At 55.4% G+C, this 21,175-nt stretch overlaps 2 protein-coding genes and 1 long non-coding RNA gene across 5 annotated transcripts in view; 2 read left to right on the top strand and 1 right to left on the bottom strand.

Moving 5' to 3' along the window:
- The first annotated feature begins 23 nt into the window (after window positions 1-23).
- Window positions 24-14,430, top strand: sh3bp5lb (SH3-binding domain protein 5-like, b). The gene is made up of 7 exons (XM_069198744.1): window positions 24-280; window positions 620-1,006; window positions 2,695-2,757; window positions 4,054-4,182; window positions 5,889-6,050; window positions 10,679-10,852; window positions 12,059-14,430. Exons 2-7 carry the CDS (start codon window positions 692-694, stop codon window positions 12,617-12,619), a joined length of 1,404 nt encoding a protein of 467 aa, XP_069054845.1. The 5' UTR covers window positions 24-280; window positions 620-691; the 3' UTR covers window positions 12,620-14,430.
- On the bottom strand, window positions 13,745-18,944 carry LOC138243224 (uncharacterized). The gene is made up of 2 exons (XR_011192049.1): window positions 18,626-18,944; window positions 13,745-14,387 (listed from the first exon to the last, which is right to left on the bottom strand). It is a non-coding gene; the product is annotated as an uncharacterized lncRNA (long non-coding RNA).
- Window positions 18,326-21,175, top strand: part of gabbr1b (gamma-aminobutyric acid (GABA) B receptor, 1b) — a 71,847-nt gene continuing 68,997 nt past the window's right edge. For 2 of the 3 annotated variants that reach the window (XM_069198743.1, XM_069198741.1), the window contains exon 1: window positions 19,208-19,296. The gene's annotated coding sequence lies outside the window, so the exon portion shown is untranslated. Of the gene's footprint in view, window positions 18,622-19,207; window positions 19,297-21,175 lie in introns of those variants that run through there. The other variant, XM_069198742.1, reaches the window with a different exon arrangement.

Genomic DNA, 21,175 nt, shown 5'->3' with positions numbered 1-21,175 from the left:
CGCTGGAGGGGCAAGGCGCCGATGCCAGGGGTGGGAATCACGACGCTGCTCTCCACCTTGCAGGACAACAAATTGAGACAGAAGTTCGCCCAAGTCCAGAATGTGGTCTGTCGTCGGCCTTGTCGCCTTGGCGACGGCCGCGGTCCTGTTCATTGGTGGAGGAGGGTGGAGGAGGGCGGTGGGGAGCTGGTCATGTGACCCCGCCGAGCCAATCACCGGGGCCTGCCGTACGTCAAGATGGCCCCTCGGGCGTTACGGAAAGCCGGCGCCGTGAAATGAGGTAATGCCGGTACGGCGGCCGAGGAGGGGCCCGAACCCCGCCGGACGGGAGGCGGTTTCTATTTACCTTTTGTTTGCGTGCCTGTGCGCGACCGGGAGATGGGGAGGGAGTTGACTGAGCCGGGGTTGTCCAAGGGAATGTGACAGATTGGGAGGCGTCCAATTCCCCCCCCCCCTGTCGTTTTAACACACAGGAGGCGGTTCGGGTCCTGCTTTGGGTTCAGCAGGTGTTGCAGAATTTTGTTCCTGGAAAACCAAAAAATACACCCTTTTCCATGGCTTTCCGATTCATCGGCCCGGTTTTAAGCCCTCTCTTCTTTTAATTCACACACACACACAGACAGACACGCCAATACCGTCGGCCGCGCCGGCTGACGCGCACCCGTTCAGCGCTCCGCCGACAAGGCCCGAGATGGAGCCGGGGAGCTTGCGTGAGAGCCCGGCCGGGTCCGGGGACCCCGAGCCCGGCGAGCGGAGGGAAGAGACGCCGGGGGGAGACGGGGGCGAGGGGCTGGAGTCGCCGGGCGGGGAGAAAGACGGGGGCGGCCGCGGGGAGAGAGGAGGGGAGGCCGAGGCCGGGGAGAGGGGAGGAGGAGGAGGCGGCAAGGCGCAGGAGGAAGGGACGGGAGGCGAGGGCGAGGAGGAGGACGAGGACGAGGAGGAAGACGAGGTGGAGGAGAGCGAGAACGAGGATGAAGCCGAGAAGGAGCTGGACCCGAGAATCCAGGTAGGAGCTCGCTTGCGTTATTAAACTCGCCGCCACGTCCAAACGGAAGTCCCCGTTGTGACAGGTGTATCCAGAGCTGCTTATATAGCGCCTTTCGTGACGCGTCATTGTGAGGGCGCTTTGACACCAAAGACATCGTACACGATTTCTGTGCGATGATAGGGTTGTGGAATTAGGCAGGTGTGTAGTTCCCTGTGTGACCTCGGTGTGGAGTCTGTAGGTTGACAACTCGGGCAGTATCTGTACCCGGTGTTGTGCAGTGAGGGGGGGTGTGTTTGTGTGTGTTTGTGTGTGTGTGTGGACATGCTGCAGGTGGTGGCCTTCAGGCTCTGTGTGTGTGCTTGCAAGCGTGTAGTGTGATCAGTGAGTGGGCCCCGGTGTGTGACAGTGTTGTGTGTGTGTCTCTGTGAGTGTGTAGTGTAGTGTGATCAGTGAGTGTGCCCCTGTGTGTGTTGTGTGTTAGATCAGTGTGTGTGTCTCTGTGAGTGTGTAGTGTAGTGTGATCAGTGAGTGTGCCCCTGTGTGTGTTGTGTGTTAGGTCAGTGTGTGTGTCTCTGTGAGTGTGTAGTGTGATCAGTGATTGTGCCCCTGTGTGTGTTGTGTGTTAGATCAGTGTGTGTCTCTGTGAGTGTGTAGTGTAGTGTGATCAGTGAGTGTGCCCCTGTGTGTGTTGTGTGTTAGATCAGTGTGTGTGTCTCTGTGAGTGTGTAGTGTAGTGTGATCAGTGAGTGTGCCCCTGTGTGTGTTGTGTGTTAGATCAGTGTGTGTCTCTGTGAGTGTGTAGTGTAGTGTGATCAGTGAGTGTGCCCCTGTGTGTGACAGTGTTGTGTGTCAGAGTGTTAGATCAGTGTGTGTGTCTCTGTGAGTGTGTAGTGTAGTGTGATCAGTGAGTGGGCCCCTGTGTGTGTTGTGTGTTAGATCAGTGTGTGTGTCTCTGTGAGTGTGTAGTGTAGTGTAATCAGTGAGTGTGCCCCTGTGTGTGTTGTGTGTTAGATCAGTGTGTGTCTCTGTGAGTGTGTAGTGTAGTGTGCTCAGTGAGTGGGCCACTGTGTGTGACAGTGTTGGATCAGTGTGTGTGTCCCTTTGTGTGTGTTGTGTGTCAGAGTGTGGGATCTGTGTTAATCTGGGATCAGTGCTTCGGAGATCTAGACTCTAATCCACACTGACACCACAGCTCAGCTGTCTAGCTGGCCGGTAGCTGACTAGATGTTCGCACCAATCTGTCTGTCTGCCTGGCAGAGTTTCAGTTCCTCCAGCCTGTCAGTGTAGGACACTCCCTTCAGTGCAGTGTTCATGTACTGGAGTGTCCAGTCAGGGTGTCTGTATGAACCCCTCTCTCTCTCAGTGCAGTGTTCATGTCCTGGAGTGTCCAGTCAGTGTGTCTGTATGAACCCCTCTCTCTCTCAGTGCAGTGTTCATGTCCTGGAGTGTCCAGTCAGTGTGTCTGTGTGAACCCCTCTCTCTCTCAGTGCAGTGTTCATGTACTGGAGTGTCCAGTCAGTGTGTCTGTGTGAACCCCTCTCTCTCTCAGTGCAGTGTTCATGTACTGGAGTGTCCAGTCAGGGTGTCTGTATGAACACCTCTCTCTCTCAGTGCAGTGTTCATGTACTGGAGTGTCCAGTCAGTGTTCATGTACTGGAGTGTCCAGTCAGTCAGGAATTTAATTCCCTCTTTCTCTCTCCTCTCAGGAGGAACTGGAGCACCTCAATCAGGCCAGTGAGGAGATCAACAGGCTGGAGCTGCAGTTGGATGTGAGACCTCATCACACAGACTCACACTCACACACACACGTAGACCCCACACTCACACCTTCACACAAACATACACCCACAAACCCTCACACTCCCTCACTCACACCCTCACACAAGCATACACCCACACACCCTCATTCATACCCTCACATCCTAACACTCACACCCTCACACTACCTCTCATGCTCACACACTCTCACACAACTTCACCCCCTCACACTCACACCCTCACACACTCTTACACAGCCTCACCCCCTCACACACACACTCTTACACAGCCTCACCCCCTCACACTCACCCCCCTCACACACACACTCTCACACACCCTCACTCACACTCACACCCTCACACACTCTCACACAACTTCACCCCCTCACACACTCTTACACAGCCTCACCCCCTCACACTCACCCCCCTCACTCACACCCCCTCACACACTCTCACACAACCTCACCCCCTCACACTCTCGCACCCTCACACATACCCTCACACCCCCCTCATCCTCACACACTCACACCCCCTCACACTCACACTCTCACACACCCTCACTCACACCCTCACACCCCCCTCATGCTCACACACTCACACCCTCACACTCTGGCACCCTCACACACACACTCTCACACACCCTCACACCCCCTCTCATGCTCACACACTCTCACACAACCTCACACTCACACCCTCACACACTCACACAACCTCACCCCCTCACACTCTCGCACCCTCACACACACTCTCACACACCCTCACTCACACCCCCCTAATGCTCACACACTCACACCCCCTCACACTCACACCCTCACACAACCTCACACTCACCCCCTCACACACTCTCACACAACCTCACCCCCTCACACACTCTCACACAACCTCACACTCACACCCTCACACACTCTCTCACACCCTCACTCACACCCTCACACCCCCTCTCATGCTCACACACTCTCACCCCCTCACACTCACACCCTCACTCACACCCTCACTCACACCCTCACACCCCCTCTCATGCTCACACACCCTCACACCCTCACACCCTCACACACTCTCACACTCTCACACCCTCACACACTCTCACTCTCACACCCTCACACACCCTCACACACTCTCACACTCACACACCCTCACCCTCACACACTCTCACTCTCACACACCCTCACACCCTCACACACCCTCACCCTCACACACTCTCACTCTCACACACCCTCACACCCTCACCCCCCCTCACACACTCTCACACACCCTCCCCCTCCCCCTCTCAGGCCAGTGTCTGAGCTCCCCCTCCCTCCTCTCCCTCAGGAAGCGCGCTCCGGCTACCGCAGGATCCTGACCGACTCGGCCCGCAGGCTCAACGCCCAGGGCTCCCAGCTGGGCGCCTGCATCGACAAGGCCCGGCCCTACTACGAGGCCCGCCGGCTGGCCAAGGAGGTACTGACCCGCCGACCCGCGCTGACCTCTCCCGCCCTGGAGTCCGCAGGTTCCCCGGTGTCTAGTGTCCTGGAGACCCCCGGTCCAGTCGGTCCAGGGGTCAGTGTCCCCGGTCCAGTCGGTCCAGGGGTCAGTGTCCCCGGTCCAGTCGGTCCAGGGGTCTGTGACTCTGGTCCAGTCAGTCCAGGGGTCTGTGTCCCCGGTCCAGTCGGTCCAGGGGTCTGTGTCCCTGGTCCAGTTGGTCAAGGGGTCTGTGTCCCTCATCCAGTCAGTCCAGGGGTCTGTGTCCCCAGTCCAGGGGTCTGTGTCCCCGGTCCAGTCGGTCCAGGGGTCTGTGTCCCCGGTCCAGTCAGTCCAGGGGTCTGTGTCCCCGGTCCAGTCAGTCCAGGGGTCTGTGACTCTGGTCCAGTCAGTCCAGTGGTCTGTGTCCCTGGTCCAGTCAGTCCAGGGGTCTGTGTCCCCGGTCCAGTCAGTCCAGGGGTCTGTGACTCTGGTCCAGTCAGTCCAGGGGTCGGTGTCCCCGGTCCAGTCAGTCCAGGGGTCTGTGACTCTGGTCCAGTCAGTCCAGGGGTCTGTGTCCCCGGTCCAGTCAGTCCAGGGGTCTGTGACTCTGGTCCAGTCAGTCCAGGGGTCTGTGTCCCCGGTCCAGTCAGTCCAGGGGTCTGTGTCCCTGGTCCAGTCAGTCCAGGGGTCTTTGACTCTGGTCCAGTCAGTCCAGGGGTCTGTGACTCTAGTCCAGTCAGTCCAGGGGTCTGTGACTCCGGTCCAGTCAGTCCAGGGGTCTGTGACTCCGGTCCAGTCAGTCCAGGGGTCTGTGTCCCCGGTCCAGTCAGTCCAGGGGTCTGTGTCCATCGTCCAGTCAGTCCAGGGGTCTGTGACTCTGGTCCAGTCAGTCCAGGGGTCTTTGACTCTGGTCCAGTCAGTCCAGGGGTCTGTGACTCTGGTCCAGTCAGTCCAGGGGTCTGTGACTCTAGTCCAGTCAGTCCAGGGGTCTGTGACTCTAGTCCAGTCAGTCCAGGGGTCTGTGACTCTGGTCCAGTCAGTCCAGGGGTCTGTGTCTCTGGTCCAGTCAGTCCAGGGGTCTGTGACTCTGGTCCGGTCAGTCCAGGGGTCTGTGTCCCCGGTCCGGTCAGTCCAGGGGTCTGTGACTCTGGTCCAGTCAGTCCAGGGGTCTGTGTCCCCGGTTCAGTCAGTCCGGGGGTCTGTGTCCCTGGTCCAGTCAGTCCAGGGGTCTGTGACTCTGGTCCAGTCAGTCCGGGGGTCTGTGTCCCTGGTCCAGTCAGTCCAGGGGTCTGTGACTCTGGTCCAGTCAGTCCAGGGGTCTGTGACTCTGGTCCAGTCAGTCCGGGGGTCTGTGTCCCCGGTCCAGTCAGTCCGGGGGTCTGTGACTCTGGTCCAGTCAGTCCGGGGGTCTGTGTCCCCGGACCAGTCAGTCCAGGGGTCTGTGTCCCCGGTCCAGTCAGTCCAGGGGTCTGTGTCCCCGGTCCAGTCAGTCCAGGGGGTCTGTGTCCCTGGTCCAGTCAGTCCAGGGGTCAGTGTCCCTGGTCCAGTCAGTCCAGGGGTCTGTGTGCCCGGTCCAGTCAGTCCAGGGGTCTGTGACCTCCGTGACCCTGGTGATCCCATTAGTGTGGGGGTGCAGCCATCTCGACCCCTGGTGCGGGGGTGGGGGGCGAGCCGGTCACCCCTCCTGTCCCCGTGTCCACCAGGCGCAGCAGGAGACCCAGAAGGCAGCGCTGAGCTACGAGCGGGCCGTGTCCATGCACAACGCCGCCAGGGAGATGGTCTACGTGGCCGAGCAGGGGCTGATGGCCGACCGCAACCGCCTGGACCCCACCTGGCAGGAGATGCTGAACCACGCCACGGCCAAGGTACCCCGATAACCCACAGTACAGGAGAGCCTCCTGTCCTGACTGGAGGAGCTCACCCAGCTGTGTCTGGAGAGGAGCCAGGGTATCGGCTTCAACCACAGGGCTGGGCAGCTTGTTCCCCACCCCCGCCCCCCTCTGTGTACAGAAGAGCCCCCTGTCCTGACTGGAGGAGCTCACCCAGCTGTGTCTGGAGAGAAGCCAGGGTATCGGCTTCAACCACAGGGCTGGGCAGCCTGTTCCCCACCCCCACCCCCCTCTGTGTACAGAGGAGCTCACCCAGCTGGGTCTGGAGAGGAACCAGGGTATCGGCTTCAACCACAGGGCTGGGCAACTTGTTCCCCACCCCCGCCCCCCTCTGTGTACAGTAGAGCCTCCTGTCCTGACTGGAGGAGCTCACCCAGCTGTGTCTGGAGAGGAACCAGGGTATCGGCTTCAACCACAGGGCTGGGCAGCCTGTTCCCCACCCCCACCCCCCTCTGTGTACAGAAGAGCCCCCTGTCCTGACTGGAGGAGCTCACCCAGCTGTGTCTGGAGAGAAGCCAGGGTATCGGCTTCAACCACAGGGCTGGGCAACTTGTTCCCCACCCCCACCCCCCTCTGTGTACAGAAGAGTCCAAATGTGTGTGAGTGAGATACTGTGGGTATTGGTGTGGGTCTGTGTGAGTGTGCTCAGTGTGTGAGTGAGATACTGTGGGTATTGGTGTGGGTCTGTGTGAGTGTGTGCTCAGTGTGTGAGTGAGATACTGTGGGTATTGGTGTGGGTCTGTGTGAGTGTGTGCTCAGTGTGTGAGTGAGATACTGTGGGTATTGGTGTGGGTCTGTGTGAGTGTGTGCTCAGTGTGTGAGTGAGATACTGTGGGTATTGGTGTGGGTCTGTGTGAGTGTGTGCTCAGTGTGTGAGTGAGATACTGTGGGTATTGGTGTGGGTCTGTGTGAGTGTGTGCTCAGTGTGTGAGTGAGATACTGTGGGTATTGGTGTGGGTCTGTGTGAGTGTGTGCTCAGTGTGTGAGTGAGATACTGTGGGTATTGGTGTGGGTCTGTGTGAGTGTGTGCTCAGTGTGTGAGTGAGATACTGTGGGTATTGGTGTGGGTCTGTGTGAGTGTGTGCTCAGTGTGTGAGTGAGATACTGTGGGTATTGGTGTGGGTCTGTGTGAGTGTGTGCTCAGTGTGTGAGTGAGATACTGTGGGTATTGGTGTGGGTCTGTGTGAGTGTGTGCTCAGTGTGTGAGTGAGATACTGTGGGTATTGGTGTGGGTCTGTGTGAGTGTGTGCTCAGTGTGTGAGTGAGATACTGTGGGTATTGGTGTGGGTCTGTGTGTCTGTGCTCAGTGTGTGAGTGAGATACTGTGGGTATTGGTGTGGGTCTGTGTGAGTGTGTGCTCAGTGTGTGAGTGAGATACTGTGGGTATTGGTGTGGGTCTGTGTGTGAGTGTGTGCTCAGTGTGTGAGTGAGATACTGTGGGTATTGGTGTGGGTCTGTGTGAGTGTGTGCTCAGTGTGTGAGTGAGATACTGTGGGTATTGGTGTGGGTCTGTGTGTGAGTGTGTGCTCAGTGTGTGAGTGAGATACTGTGGGTATTGGTGTGGGTCTGTGTGTGTGTGTGCTCAGTGTGTGAGTGAGATACTGTGGGTATTGGTGTGAGTCTGTGTGTCTGTGCTCAGTGTGTGAGTGAGATACTGTGGGTATTGGTGTGGGTCTGTGTGTCTGTGCTCAGTGTGTGAGTGAGATACTGTGGGTATTGGTGTGGGTCTGTGTGTGTGTGTGCTCAGTGTGTGAGTGAGATACTGTGGGTATTGGTGTGGGTCTGTGTGTCTGTGCTCAGTGTGTGAGTGAGATACTGTGGGTATTGGTGTGGGTCTGTGTGTGTGAGTTACTGTGGGTGTGCTGGAGTGTCAGTGTGAGTGTGTGCTCAGTGTGTGTGTGAGTTACTGTGGGTGTGCTGGAGTGTCAGTGTGAGAGCAGTGTCTCTCCTGTAAAGACTCTCCACATCAGACACTCTGACCCTAGGAGGGCTGTCTGTCCCGCTGAGAGAGATCTGCGCTCTGTGTGTGTTAGCCTTTTATACAAACCTCTGTTCCTCTGTGTGCACATACCAGAGCCTTTTGCTTGCTTTAACAGAGTGCATGTGCATAAACAGTGTGTACGTTAACACCGTGTGTAAGTAATGCAGTGTCTGAGCAGGAAGTGTGTGTAATTAATGCAGTGTCTGAGCAGTGACACTGTGTGTGTAATTAATGCAGTGTCTGAGCAGTGACACTGTGTGTAATTAATTCAGTGTCTGAGCAATAAGTGTTTGTTATTAATGCAGTGTCTGAGCAGAGACACTGTGTGTAATTAATGCAGTGTCTGAGCAGTGACACTGTGTGTGTAATTAATGCAGTGTCTGAGCAGAGACAGTGTGTGTGTAATTAATGCAGTGTCTGAGCAGTGACAGTGTGTGTGTAATTAATGCAGTGTCTGAGCAGTGACACTGTGTGTAATTAATGCAGTGTCTGAGCAGTGACACTGTGTGTAATTAATGCAGTGTCTGAGCAATAAGTGTGTGTAATTAATGCAGTGTCTGAGCAGTACGTGTGTGTAATTAATGCAGTGTCTGAGCAGTGACAGTGTGTGTAATTAATGCAGTGTCTGAGCAGTGACAGTGTGTGTAATTAATGCAGTGTCTAAGCAGTGACAGTGTGTGTAATTAATGCAGTGTCTGAGCAGTGACAGTGTGTGTGTAATTAATGCAGTGTCTGAGCAGTAACAGTGTGTGTAATTAATGCAGTGTCTGAGCAGTGACACTGTGTGTAATTAATGCAGTGTCTGAGCAGTGACACTGTGTGTAATTAATGCAGTGTCTGAGCAGTGACACTGTGTGTGTAATGTTGTGTGTGTCTGAGGTGAACAAGGCCGAGGACGAGAGGTTGTGCAGTGAGAGGGAGCACCGGTGTGTGTGTTTACAGTGTGTGTGTGTTGTGTGTGTGTCGCAGGTGAACGAGGCCGAGGAGGAGAGGCTGCGCAGTGAGAGGGAGCACCAGTGTGTGTGTTTACAGTGTGTGTGTTGTGTGTGTGTCGCAGGTGAACGAGGCCGAGGAGGAGAGGCTGCGCAGTGAGAGGGAGCACCGGTGTGTGTGTTTACAGTGTGTGTGTTGTGTGTGTGTCGCAGGTGAACGAGGCCGAGGAGGAGAGGCTGCGCAGTGAGAGGGAGCACCGGTGTGTGTGTTTACAGTGTGTGTGTTGTGTGTGTAGCAGGTGAACGAGGCCGAGGAGGAGAGGCTGCGCAGTGAGAGGGAGCACCGGTGTGTGTGTTTACAGTGTGTGTGTGTGTTGTGTGTGTCGCAGGTGAACGAGGCCGAGGAGGAGAGGCTGCGCAGTGAGAGGGAGCACCGGTGTGTGTGTTTACAGCGTGTGTGTTGTGTGTGTCGCAGGTGAACGAGGGCGAGGAGGAGAGGCTGCGCAGTGAGAGGGAGCACCGGTGTGTGTGTTTACAGTGTGTGTGTGTGTTGTGTGTGTCGCAGGTGAACGAGGCCGAGGAGGAGAGGCTGCGCAGTGAGAGGGAGCACCGGTGTGTGTGTTTACAGTGTGTGTGTTGTGTGTGTCGCAGGTGAACGAGGCCGAGGAGGAGAGGTTGCGCAGTGAGAGGGAGCACCGGTGTGTGTGTTTACAGTGTGTGTGTTGTGTGTGTGTCGCAGGAGAACGAGGCCGAGGAGGAGAGGCTGCGCAGTGAGAGGGAGCACCGGTGTGTGTGTTTACAGTGTGTGTGTGTTGTGTGTGTGTCGCAGGTGAACGAGGCCGAGGAGGAGAGGCTGCGCAGTGAGAGGGAGCACCGGTGTGTGTGTGTGTTTACAGTGTGTGTGTGTGTTGTGTGTGTCGCAGGTGAACGACGCCGAGGAGGAGAGGCTGCGCAGTGAGAGGGAGCACCGGTGTGTGTGTTTACAGCGTGTGTGTTGTGTGTGTGTCGCAGGAGAACGAGGCCGAGGAGGAGAGGCTGCGCAGTGAGAGGGAGCACCGGTGTGTGTGTTTACAGTGTGTGTGTGTTGTGTGTGTGTCGCAGGTGAACGAGGCCGAGGAGGAGAGGCTGCGCAGTGAGAGGGAGCACCGGTGTGTGTGTTTACAGTGTGTGTGTGTTGTGTGTGTCGCAGGTGAACGAGGCCGAGGAGGAGAGGCTGCGCAGTGAGAGGGAGCACCGGTGTGTGTGTTTACAGTGTGTGTGTCCCAGGTGAACGAGGCCGAGGAGGAGAGGCTGCGCAGTGAGAGGGAGCACCGGTGTGTGTGTTTACAGTGTGTGTGTGTTGTGTGTGTGTCCCAGGTGAACGAGGCCGAGGAGGAGAGGCTGCGCAGTGAGAGGGAGCACCGGTGTGTGTGTGTGTTTACAGTGTGTGTGTTGTGTGTGTCGCAGGTGAACGAGGCCGAGGAGGAGAGGCTGCGCAGTGAGAGGGAGCACCGGTGTGTGTGTTTACAGTGTGTGTGTGTTGTGTGTGTCGCAGGTGAACGAGGCCGAGGAGGAGAGGCTGCGCAGTGAGAGGGAGCACCGGTGTGTGTGTTGTGTGTGTCGCAGGTGAACGAGGCCGAGGAGGAGAGGCTGCGCAGTGAGAGGGAGCACCGGTGTGTGTGTTTACAGCGTGTGTGTTGTGTGTGTCGCAGGTGAACGAGGCCGAGGAGGAGAGGCTGCGTAGTGAGAGGGAGCACCAGAGAGTCACCCTGCTGTGTCAGGAGGCGGAGGCCCGGGTCCAGACCCTCCAGAAGTCCCTCAAGAGGGTCATCATCAAGTCCAAACCCTACTTCGAGCTCAAGGCCCAGTTCAACCACATCCTGGAGGTCAGTCTGCCTGCTCTGTGGGACTCGGCCCAACATCACTCTGCTTTCTCCTCTCTCCTCTCTCACCTCCCAGTCCCTCCCGTCACTCTCTCCTCTCTCTGTCCTCCCTCCTTTGTCTCCTCTCTCCTTTCTCACTCTCTTTTCTTATCTCTCTCCTCCCTCTCCCTCCTGTCCCTCCTCCTTCTCTTCCTCCTCTCAGTCTCCTATCCTCTCTCCTCTCTCCTGTACCTCCCCCCTCTCTTCCTCCTCTCGGTCTCCTATCCTCCCCTCCTCTCTCCTGTACCCCCCTCTCTTCCTCCTCTCAGTCTATCCTCCCCTCCTCTCTCCTGTACCCTCACCCTCTCTTCCTCCTCTCAGTCTCCTATCCTCCTCTCCTCTCTCCTGTCCCTCCTCCCTCTCTTCCTCCTCTCAGTCTATCCTCCCCTCCTCTCTCCTGTACCCCCACCCTCTCTTCCTCCTCTCAGTCTCCTATCCTCCTCTCCTCTCTCCTGTCCCTCCTCCCTCTCTTCCTCCTCTCAGTCTATCCTCTCTCCTCTCTCCTGTCCCTCCCCCCTCCTTTCCTCCTCTCAGTCTATCCTCTCTCCTCTCCCTCCTCCCTCTCTTCCTCCTCTCAGTCTATCCTCCCCTCCTCTCTCCTGTCTCACGCTCTCCCCCCTCTCTTCCTCCACTCAGTCTCCCCTCCTCCTCTCCTCTCTCCTGTCCCTCCTCCCTCTCTTCCTCCTCTCAGTCTCCTATCCTCCGCTCCTCTCTCCCGTCCCTCCTCCCTCTCTTCCTCCTCTCAGTCTCCTAGCCTCTCTCCTCTCTCCTGTCCCTCCTCCCTCTCTTCCTCCAGTCTCCCCTCCTCCTCTCCTCTCTCCTGTCCCTCCTCCCTCTCTTCCTCCTCTCAGTCTATCCTCTCTCCTCTCCCTCCTCCCTCTCTTCCTCCTCTCCTCTCTCCTCTCCCTCCTCCCTCTCTTCCTCCTCTACTCTCCTGTCCCTCCCCCCTCTCTTCCTCCTCTCGGTCTCCTATCCTCCTCTCCTCTCTCCTGTCCCTCCTCCCTCCCCTCCTCTCTCCTGTCCCTCCCCCCTCTCTTCCTCCTCTCAGTCTCCTATCCTCCCCTCCTCTCTCCTGTACCTCCTCCCTCTCTTCCTCCTCTCAGTCTCCTATCCTCCCCTCCTCTCTCCTGTCTCACGCTCTCCCCCCTCCTCTCTCTGGCGGCCGGGCAGGAGCACAAGGTCAAAGTCCTGGCGCTGGAGGGCCGCGTGTCCAAGGTGAAGACCCGCTACTCCGTCGCCCTGCGCAACCTGGAGCAGATCAGCGAGCAGATCCACGCCCAGCGGCGGCGGCGGCGGCGGCGGGGGCGGGGCCGGCGGGCGCCGTCCTGGGAGGGGCGGAGCTCCCCCGTGGGGGCGGAGTCCTGCGAGCCGGCGGCGGCGACGACGACGGCGGGCGAGCTGGGCGGGGCCAGGGCCCCGGCCCCGCCCCCGGGGGGCGCGGCCCGGCCCGGGGGGGAGTGGCCGGGCCAGGTGAGCCCCTCCCCCTCCGGCCTGGACCAGACGGACTCGCTGTCGATGCTCAGCCTGCAGACCATCGCCTCCGACCTGCAGAAGTGCGACTCCGTGGAGCACCTGGGGGACCTGCTGTGCGACAACGCCAGCCTGCAGGGCGACGAGCTCTCGGCGGGCGAGGAGGGGGACGCCACCGCGGCCGGCGCCGGGGCGCCGCGGGGCCAGAGGAGGGCGGCGGCGGCGGCGTTCCTGAAGCACCACCGCAGCGTGAGCCTCTGAGGAGCTCGGGGGGGGTGGGGGGCGCGTCCCTCTCGCTCTCTCTCCCTCTCCCCCAGCCCCGCGTGAGACGCCGTATGTATTCACACCCCCCCCCCGCCCACCCCCACCCTCCTCTTCCTCCCTCTGCAAGGCACGGTTGAATTCCGGTTTTACCCAGAATCCTCCCCGGCGGCAGAGTGCATTGTGGGAAGTGCATAGGAGGACGGATTTCGGACGGAGCCGGTCGCCCACAGGGGTCGGACCCCCCCCCCCCCCCCCCTCTTCGATTCGGGGCTGGCGTCAATGGCAGACCGGCGACTGTGTTTCTAAAGACCCTTTAACCCTCCGATTTTACACCCTACCGCCACTATTTATTGATCTCCAGAAAACTGACAAGTTGGCCTTGGTTGGAAAGGAAGATATTTTAGCATTTCTTTTTTTTTACGTTTAGCGATGGTTTTAAAACTGCTGTTCCTTTTTTTTGCTGCTGCTGAGCACAGAGACCCGGAGAGCAGAAACCGACTGGACACTCCAGGACATGAACACTGCACTGAGAGAGAGAGGGGTTCATACAGACACACTGACTGGACACTCCAGTACATGAACACTGCACTGAGAGAGAGGGGTTCATACAGACACACTGACTGGACACTCCAGTACATGAACACTGCACTGAGAGAGAGAGGGGTTCACACAGACACACTGACTGGACACTCCAGGACATGAACACTGCACTGAGAGAGAGAGGGGTTCATACAGACACACTGACTGGACACTCCAGTACATGAACACTGCACTGAGAGAGAGAGGGGTTCATACACACACACTGACTGGACACTCCAGTACATGAACACTGCACTGAGAGAGAGAGGGGTTCACACACACACACTGACTGGATACTCCAGTACATGAACACTGCACTGAGAGAGAGAGGGGTTCATACAGACACACTGACTGGACACTCCAGTACATGAACACTGCACTGAGAGAGAGAGGGGTTCACACAGACACACTGACTGGACACTCCAGTACATGAACACTGCACTGAGAGAGAGAGGGGTTCATACAGACACACTGACTGGACACTCCAGTACATGAACATTTGGCTGTGGCTCGGACAGAGAATGAGACAGGTGCAACATGAAGTGTCAGGAAAATCTTTATTCCCAGGCAGAGATCTCGTTGTCTCTGCCCTCGCTCGACAGTCCCAGGTGACGAGAATCACAGCCGGTTTCACCCCCACTTCCCTGAGCCCAGTTCTCGGTGCCGGGCTCCGGCGCGAGTCGGAACCGGCAGGCCCGATGTCTTCAGTCCCCCGCCGGGTCTGCCCGTAGGTGAACCCCCGTCGCACTGACAGAGAGCCACCACCGGGGGGCGACAGCACGCGTGAGGGGGGCAGGGCTGGGGGAGTCTCTCTCCATCCGAGTTCGGAAACCGGGCCCGAGGCGGGGCAGGGTGGGTCCGGTGCCCGTGAGGCTCTTTTGGACTGGGCGGCTCAGTTTTGTTCGGGACCTCAGAACGTGCTGCGAGGTTCCGGGGGGTCTGTTTCTCCTGTGCCTCGCTGGACTGGGCACGGTCTGGGCCGGACTGGGCTGGACTGGGCTGGGGCTGCAGGTTCCTCCAGAGACAGAGAGGGACAGAATAGGTCTGTCCCTCAGTTACCCGTCCTCTCCCTCCCACCCCCCCCTCCGTCTCGTGCTTCCTGGGCAGGGCTCGGTCTGAAGCAGACGTGTCTCGGTGTAAATATTGTATTTAATAAGAGCAGAATTCAAGGCTCCTGAAGGTGCTGCTGATGAAGGAGAGCGAAAAATAAAGTTTATTTAAAAATCGTATCTTCCGGGGGACTTATTGCATCCTCGTACACTGTCACACACTCACACTCCTGTCTGAGAGGGTACAGTACACTGTCACACACTCACACTCCTGTCTGAGAGGGTACAGTACACTGTCACACACTCACACTCCTGTCTGAGAGGGTACAGTACACTGTCACACACTCACACTCCTGTCTGAGGGGGTACAGTACACTGTCACACACACACACACTCCTGTCTGAGGGGGTACAGTACACTGTCACACACACACACACTCCTGTCTGAGGGGGTACAGTACACTGTCACACACTCACACTCAGGAGTTAAGGGGTTAACAGGACAGTATAGAGAGAGACAGAGGGGTTAACAGGACAGTATAGAGAGAGGGGGTCAACAGGACAGCATAGAGAGACAGAGGGGTTAACAGGACAGTATAGAGAGGCAGAGGGGTTAACAGGACAGTATAGAGAGAGACAGAGGGGTTAACAGGACAGTATAGCGAGGCAGAGGGGTTAACAGGACAGTATAGAGAGAGAGGGGTAAACAGAAGGCAGTATAGAGAGAGACAGAGGGGTTAACAGAAGACAGTATAGAGAGAGAGGGGTAAACAGAAGGCAGTATAGAGAGAGACAGAGGGGTTAACAGAAGACAGTATAGAGAGAGGGGTAAACAGAAGGCAGTATAGAGAGAGACAGAGGGGTTAACAGAAGGCAGTATAGAGAGAGACAGAGGGGTTAACAGGACAGTATAGAGAGAGACAGAGGGGTTAACACGCAGAGAGGCATCGAGGGAGACAGCCCCATGAATTGATAATGAGAGACAGTACTGGCGGCGAGGAGAGAGTCACTCTGTCTCGAATTGCACGGCTTCAATAATTCAATGGCGTTAAATATAGGCTGGGAAGAGCAGCCCCAGAATAGAGCACTCTCTCACCTGGACCTGCTCGCCCAGCGAAGGAGTGTGTGTCCGCGTGCCAGTGTACCTGGGGTGTGTGCTGCGTGTTGTAGTGTCGCTGTGAGGGCTCTGTGGGTGACTCCGTGTGTGCTCTGTGTGTCAGTGTCTCTCTGTGTGTGATTGAGGTGTGTGCTCTGTGTGTGTCAGTGTCTCAGTGTGTGCTCTGTGTGTGTGATTCTCTGAGGTGTGTGTTCTGTGTGTGTCAGTGTCTCAGTGTGTGTGATTCTCTGAGGTGTGTGCTCTGTGTGTGTCAGTGTCTCAGTGTGTGTGATTCTCTGAGGTGTGTGTTCTGTGTGTGTCAGTGTCTCAGTGTGTGTGATTCTCTGAGGTGTGTGCTCTGTGTGTGTCAGTGTCTCAGTGTGTGCTCTGTGTGTGTCAGTGTCTCAGTGTGTGTGATTCTCTGAGGTGTGTGTTCTGTGTGTCAGTGTCTCTCTGTGTGTGATTGTCTGAGGTGTGTGTTCTGTGTGTGTCAGTGTCTCAGTGTGTGTGATTCTCTGAGGTGTGTGTTCTGTGTGTGTCAGTGTCTCAGTGTGTGTGATTCTCTGAGGTGTGTGTTCTGTGTGTGTCAGTGTCTCAGTGTGTGTGATTCTCTGAGGTGTGTGTTCTGTGTGTGTCAGTGTCTCAGTGTGTGTGATTCTCTGAGGTGTGTGTTCTGTGTGTGTCAGTGTCTCAGAGTGTGTTCTGTGTGTGTCAGTGTCTCAGTGTGTGTGATTCTCTGAAGTGTGTGTTCTGTGTGTGTCAGTGTCTCAGTGTGTGTTCTGTACGTGTCAGTGTCTCAGTGTGTGTGATTCTCTGAGGTGTGTGTTCTGTGTGTGTCAGTGTCTCAGTGTGTGTGATTCTCTGAGGTGTGTGTTCTGTGTGTGTCAGTGTCTCAGTGTGTGCTCTGTGTGTGTCAGTGTCTTAGTGTGTGTGATTCTCTGAGCTGTGTGTTCTGTACGTGTCAGTGTCTCAGTGTGTGTGATTCTCTGAGGTGTGTGCTCTGTGTGTATCAGTGTCTCGGTGTGTGTGATTGTCTGAGGTGTGTGCTCTGTGTGCGTCAGTGTCTCAGTGTGTGTGATTCTCTGAGGTGTGTGTTCTGTACGTGTCAGTGTCTCAGTGTGTGTTCTGTACGTGTCAGTGTCTCAGTGTGTGTGATTCTCTGAGGTGTGTGTTCTGTGTGTGTCAGTGTCTCAGTGTGTGTGATTCTCTGAGGTGTGTGTTCTGTGTGTGTCAGTGTCTCAGTGTGTGTTCTGTGTGTGTGTCAGTGTCTCAGTGTGTGTGATTCTCTGAGGTGTGCGTTCTGTGTGTGTCAGTGTCTCAGTGTGTGTGATTCTCTGAGGTGTGTGCTCTGTGTGTGTCAGTGTCTCAGTGTGTGTTCCATGTGTGTGATTCTCTGAAGTGTGTGTTCTGTGTGTGTCAGTGTCTCAGTGTGTGTGATTCTCTGAGGTGTGTGTTCTGTGTGTGTCAGTGTCTCAGTGTGTGTTCTGTGTGTGTCAGTGTCTCAGTGTGTGTGATTCTCTGAGGTGTGTGCTCTGTGTGTGTCAGTGTCTCAGTGTGTGTTCCGTGTGTGTGATTCTCTGAAGTGTGTGTTCTGTGTGTGTCAGTGTCTCAGTGTGTGTTCTGTGTGTGTCAGTGTCTCAGTGTGTGTGATTCTCTGAGGTGTGTGCTCTGTGTGTGTCAGTGTCTCAGTGTGTGCTCTGTGTGCGTCAGTGTCTCAGTGTGTGTGATTCTCTGAGGTGTGTGTTCTGTGTGTGTCAGTGTCTCAGTGTGTGTTCTGTGTGTGTCAGTGTCTCAGTGTGTGTGATTCTCTGAGGTGTGTGCTCTGTGTGTGTCAGTGTCTCAGTGTGTGCTCTGTGTGCGTCAGTGTCTCAGTGTGTGTGATTCTCTGAGGTGTGTGTTCTGTGTGTGTCAGTGTCTAAGTGTGTGTTCTGTGTGTGTGAGCTGTCGATTCGAGTTAAAAATGAACACAAAACTATTAGAGACACATTACTGAATCATCACTGTCTGGGAAATCAATACTGCACTCAGAGAGTCAGGAGAGAGGGAGGATGAGTGAGGGTGGGGCATAGGAGTTCACAGAGCCAGGAAATACAGTGAGCACAGACACTGGACACTAAAGAACATGAACACTGCACTGAGAGAGAGAGGGGTTCATACAGACACACTGACTGGACACTCCAGTACATGAACACTGCACTGAGAGAGAGAGAGGGGTTCATACAGACACACTGACTGGACACTCCAGGACATGAACACTGCACTGAGAGAGAGAGGGGTTCACACAGACACACTGACTGGACACTCCAGTACATGAACACTGCACTGAGAGAGAGAGGGGTTCATACAGACACACTGACTGGACACTCCAGGACATGAACACTGCACTGAGAGAGAGAGGGGTTCACACAGACACACTGACTGGACACTCCAGTACATGAACACTGCACTGAGAGAGAGAGGGGTTCATACAGACACACTGACTGGACACTCCAGTACATGAACACTGCACTGAGAGAGAGAGGGGTTCACACACACACACTGACTGGACACTCCAGGACATGAACACTGCACTGAGAGAGAGAGGGGTTCATACAGACACACTGACTGGACACTCCAGGACATGAACACTGCACTGAGAGAGAGAGGGGTTCATACAGACACACTGACTGGACACTCCAGGACATGAACACTGCACTGAGAGAGAGAGGGGTTCATACAGACACACTGACTGGACACTCCAGGACATGAACACTGCACTGAGAGAGAGAGGGGCTCATACAGACACACTGACTGGACGCTCCAGTCTCCTGTCCAGTGGTATGTTTCTTACTGAGGGGTGCTCTGTGATCTCCCCTGTGTCTCCTCTCCTGTGGTGTGTGTGTGTGTGATCTGTACACAGCCCTGCAGATGCTGTTTCTCTCGGAGCGAGCGCTACCTCGCCAAGCGGTGACGTCTGCGTGAGGGAGAGAGAGAGAGAGGAGAGAGGAGAGAGAGGAGAGAGGGAAGGGACTCCTCTCGGGCAGATTTTACTCTCTCCGCTATCCTCCTCCTCCTCCTTTCCCTGCATAATCCGAGTTTGCCCGAACGAGGCTGGGCCGGGAGAAATACGGCTCGCATATACACACACACACACCCGGAGAGAGAGAGAGAGAAAACACACGTCCCCCTCCCCACACACACACACCCACAGACACGCATGAACCCGTGACTCGGCTGTTTGCCTGTCGTCTGTCCCGGAGGGGCCGTGGCAGGAGGGGCAGTTTCCGGCGGACCGAGGTACCTGCGCGTCCGAGCCCGTCCGTCCCCGCGGAGACTCCGGGTTGCGGGTCGCTCGCTCGCTCGCTCGTCCGTTGTTGTTGTTGTTGTGTTGTTGTTGTGTTGTTGTAGTAGTATTTTTGTGCCTGTTTGTCGCCGCCGCCGCCGCCACACGGCCGCTCCGTGTGGGAAGCGCTCGATCAGCAGGCGGTACCGGGCCGTGCCGAGAGCTCGCCCCGTCCGTGGGTCAGGCGCCGCGGTCCGTGCCGTGATCCACCTGCGCCGCGCACACCCGTGTGCGTGTCACTGTTTTTTTCTTTTTTTCCTCTACGCGACAGACGCCGGTCCCACGCCGGAAAAGCGCAGGATCTCTCCTGCCCGTGTCGGGGGGTGGGGAGCCGGTCGACTTTTCCGAGAAGCGCGGCTGCCGGCAGACTCTTTCCCTCCGTCCACTCCCCACCTTCACCCGTGGGAGATCCACGGACACGGAGAGCCCCCCGTTCGGGTCCGGGTCCGGGTCCGGGTGTGCGAGGACAGCCCCGGCGCGTGGAATTCCCGGGGTTTTATTTTATTTTTATTTTGGGGTGTTTTTTTTTCCCCCTCTGGTCGCCGTGAACTCTGACCTCGGCGGCGGACACCTGTCTTGTCAGCTGGTGGGGGACCTGTCCGGACTGGGGACCCGGCGCCAGGGCTGAGGTAAGTCCAGTTATTATTATTATTATTATTATTATTATTATTATTAGTTTCTCACATCTGACGTGATCGATTAGGCCGGTCGGTCGCTGATCGGTTTCGCCTCGAGGCTCCGAACTGCTCGTGTGTGTGTGTGTGTGTGTGTGTGTGTGTGTGTGTGTGTGTGTGTGTGTGTGAGGCAAGAGATTTGGCGATAGGTTTCGACACGATGTAGCCTACAAGTGGTCATCTCCCACGAGCGACCCACGCGGCGCGAGCTGTGAGGTTCGGGTGTCGGGCCGGGCCGGGCTGGGCTGGGCTGGTTTTGTCCACGGGGAAAATGCCCACAGGGGTGGAGGACGTGTCTGGTCAAGGAAGAGGAGGAAGGGGGGAGCTCTTGGTGATGTGTTACCCACCCGTGGCTACGTCACCGTCACGCCACGCTGCTCTGGGGACACCGGCGAGTCTCTCGGTCCCGGGGCGGGGACTGAACCGGTTCGGCCCGGCCCGGCCCGGCTGGGTTTGGCGCGCTTCAGGAGCTGCGCGTGGAGTGGGTGTCCTCTGTCACGCCGGAACGGGAGACCGTGGGTCCTCTGTGGATTCACTGCGGTGACTTTGCTCAGAAGGATCGCTGAGCACATGGCAGGAGTTTACTGTAGTACTGTGGCTCTGTATTGTCGTAATATTGTGGTATTGCTGTTGTATTGTGGCACTGTGATACTATAATATTGTGGAACTGTATTACTGTGCTATTGTTGGACTGTATCCCCATAATACTGTGGTACTGTATTACTGCAGTATTGTAGTGTTGTAATATTGTGACACTGTATTGTGGTATTATGTTGCTATAGTGTTGTGGCACTGTATTATTGTAGTATTGCTGCAGTATTGTGGTACTTATTACTGTAGTATTATAGTGTTTTAATCTTGTGGCACTGTATTTTAGTATTGTGGCACTGTATTAATGTGGTATTGTGGTATCGTTACTGTAGTATTGTGGCGCTGTATTATTTTAGTATTATAGTGTTTTAATATTGTGGCACTGTATTAATGTGGTATTGTGGTATCGTTACTGTAGTATTGTAGCACTATCATTGCAGCATTGTATTACTGTAGTACTGTGGCACTGTATTACTGTAGTATTGCTGCAGTATTGTGGCACTGTATTACTGCAGTATTGTAGTATTATAGTGTTTTAATATTGTGGCACTGTATTGTAGTATTGTGGTAGTGTATTACTGCAGTATTGTGGCACAGTATTACTGCAGTATTGTGCCACTGTGTTCATGTGGTATTGTGGTAGCGTTACTGTAGTATTGTAGCACTATTATTGTAGCATTGTATTACTGTAGTATTGTGGCACTGTATTACTGTAGTATTGCTGCAGTATTGTGGCACTGTTTTACTGAAGTATTGTAGTATTATAGTGTTTTAATATTGTGGCACTATTAATGTGGTATTGTAGTATCGTTACTGTATTATTGTAGCACTATTATTGCAGCCTTGTATTACTGTAGTATTGTGGTATTGTATTACTGTAGTATTGCTGCATTATTGTGGCACTGTATTACTGCAGTATTGTAGTATTATAGTGTTTTAATATTGTGGCACTGTATTACTGCAGTATTGTGGCATTATATTGTATTGTGCCACTGTATTAATGTGGTATTGTAGTATCGTTACTGTAGTATTGTAGCACTATTATTGCAGCATTGTATTACTGTAGTATTGTGGCACTGTATAACTGTAGTATTGCTGCATTATTGTGGCACTGTATTACTGCAGTATTGTAGTATTATAGTGTTTTAATATTGTGGCACTGTATTGTAGTATTGTGGCACTGTATTACTGCATTATATTGCTACAGTATTGTGTCCCTGTATTAATGTGGTATTGTGGTATT

Source organism: Lepisosteus oculatus, chromosome 14, assembly GCF_040954835.1.
Source record: "Lepisosteus oculatus isolate fLepOcu1 chromosome 14, fLepOcu1.hap2, whole genome shotgun sequence".
In the NCBI taxonomy this organism is placed as follows: domain Eukaryota; kingdom Metazoa; phylum Chordata; class Actinopteri; order Semionotiformes; family Lepisosteidae; genus Lepisosteus; species Lepisosteus oculatus.
Note: the sequence above shows the minus strand (reverse complement) of the source record. Positions and strands in the feature narration are given on the sequence as shown.

Bases quoted from the DNA above. Each gene is read 5' to 3' on its own strand.
- sh3bp5lb (XM_069198744.1), top strand. From the start codon at position 692: ATGGAGCCGGGGAGCTTGCGTGAGAGCCCGGCCGGGTCCGGGGACCCC. The intron at 2,758-4,053 runs GTGAGACCTCAT...CCTCTCCCTCAG, and splicing joins GGCTGGAGCTGCAGTTGGAT to GAAGCGCGCTCCGGCTACCG. The intron at 10,853-12,058 runs GTCAGTCTGCCT...GCGGCCGGGCAG, and splicing joins AGTTCAACCACATCCTGGAG to GAGCACAAGGTCAAAGTCCT.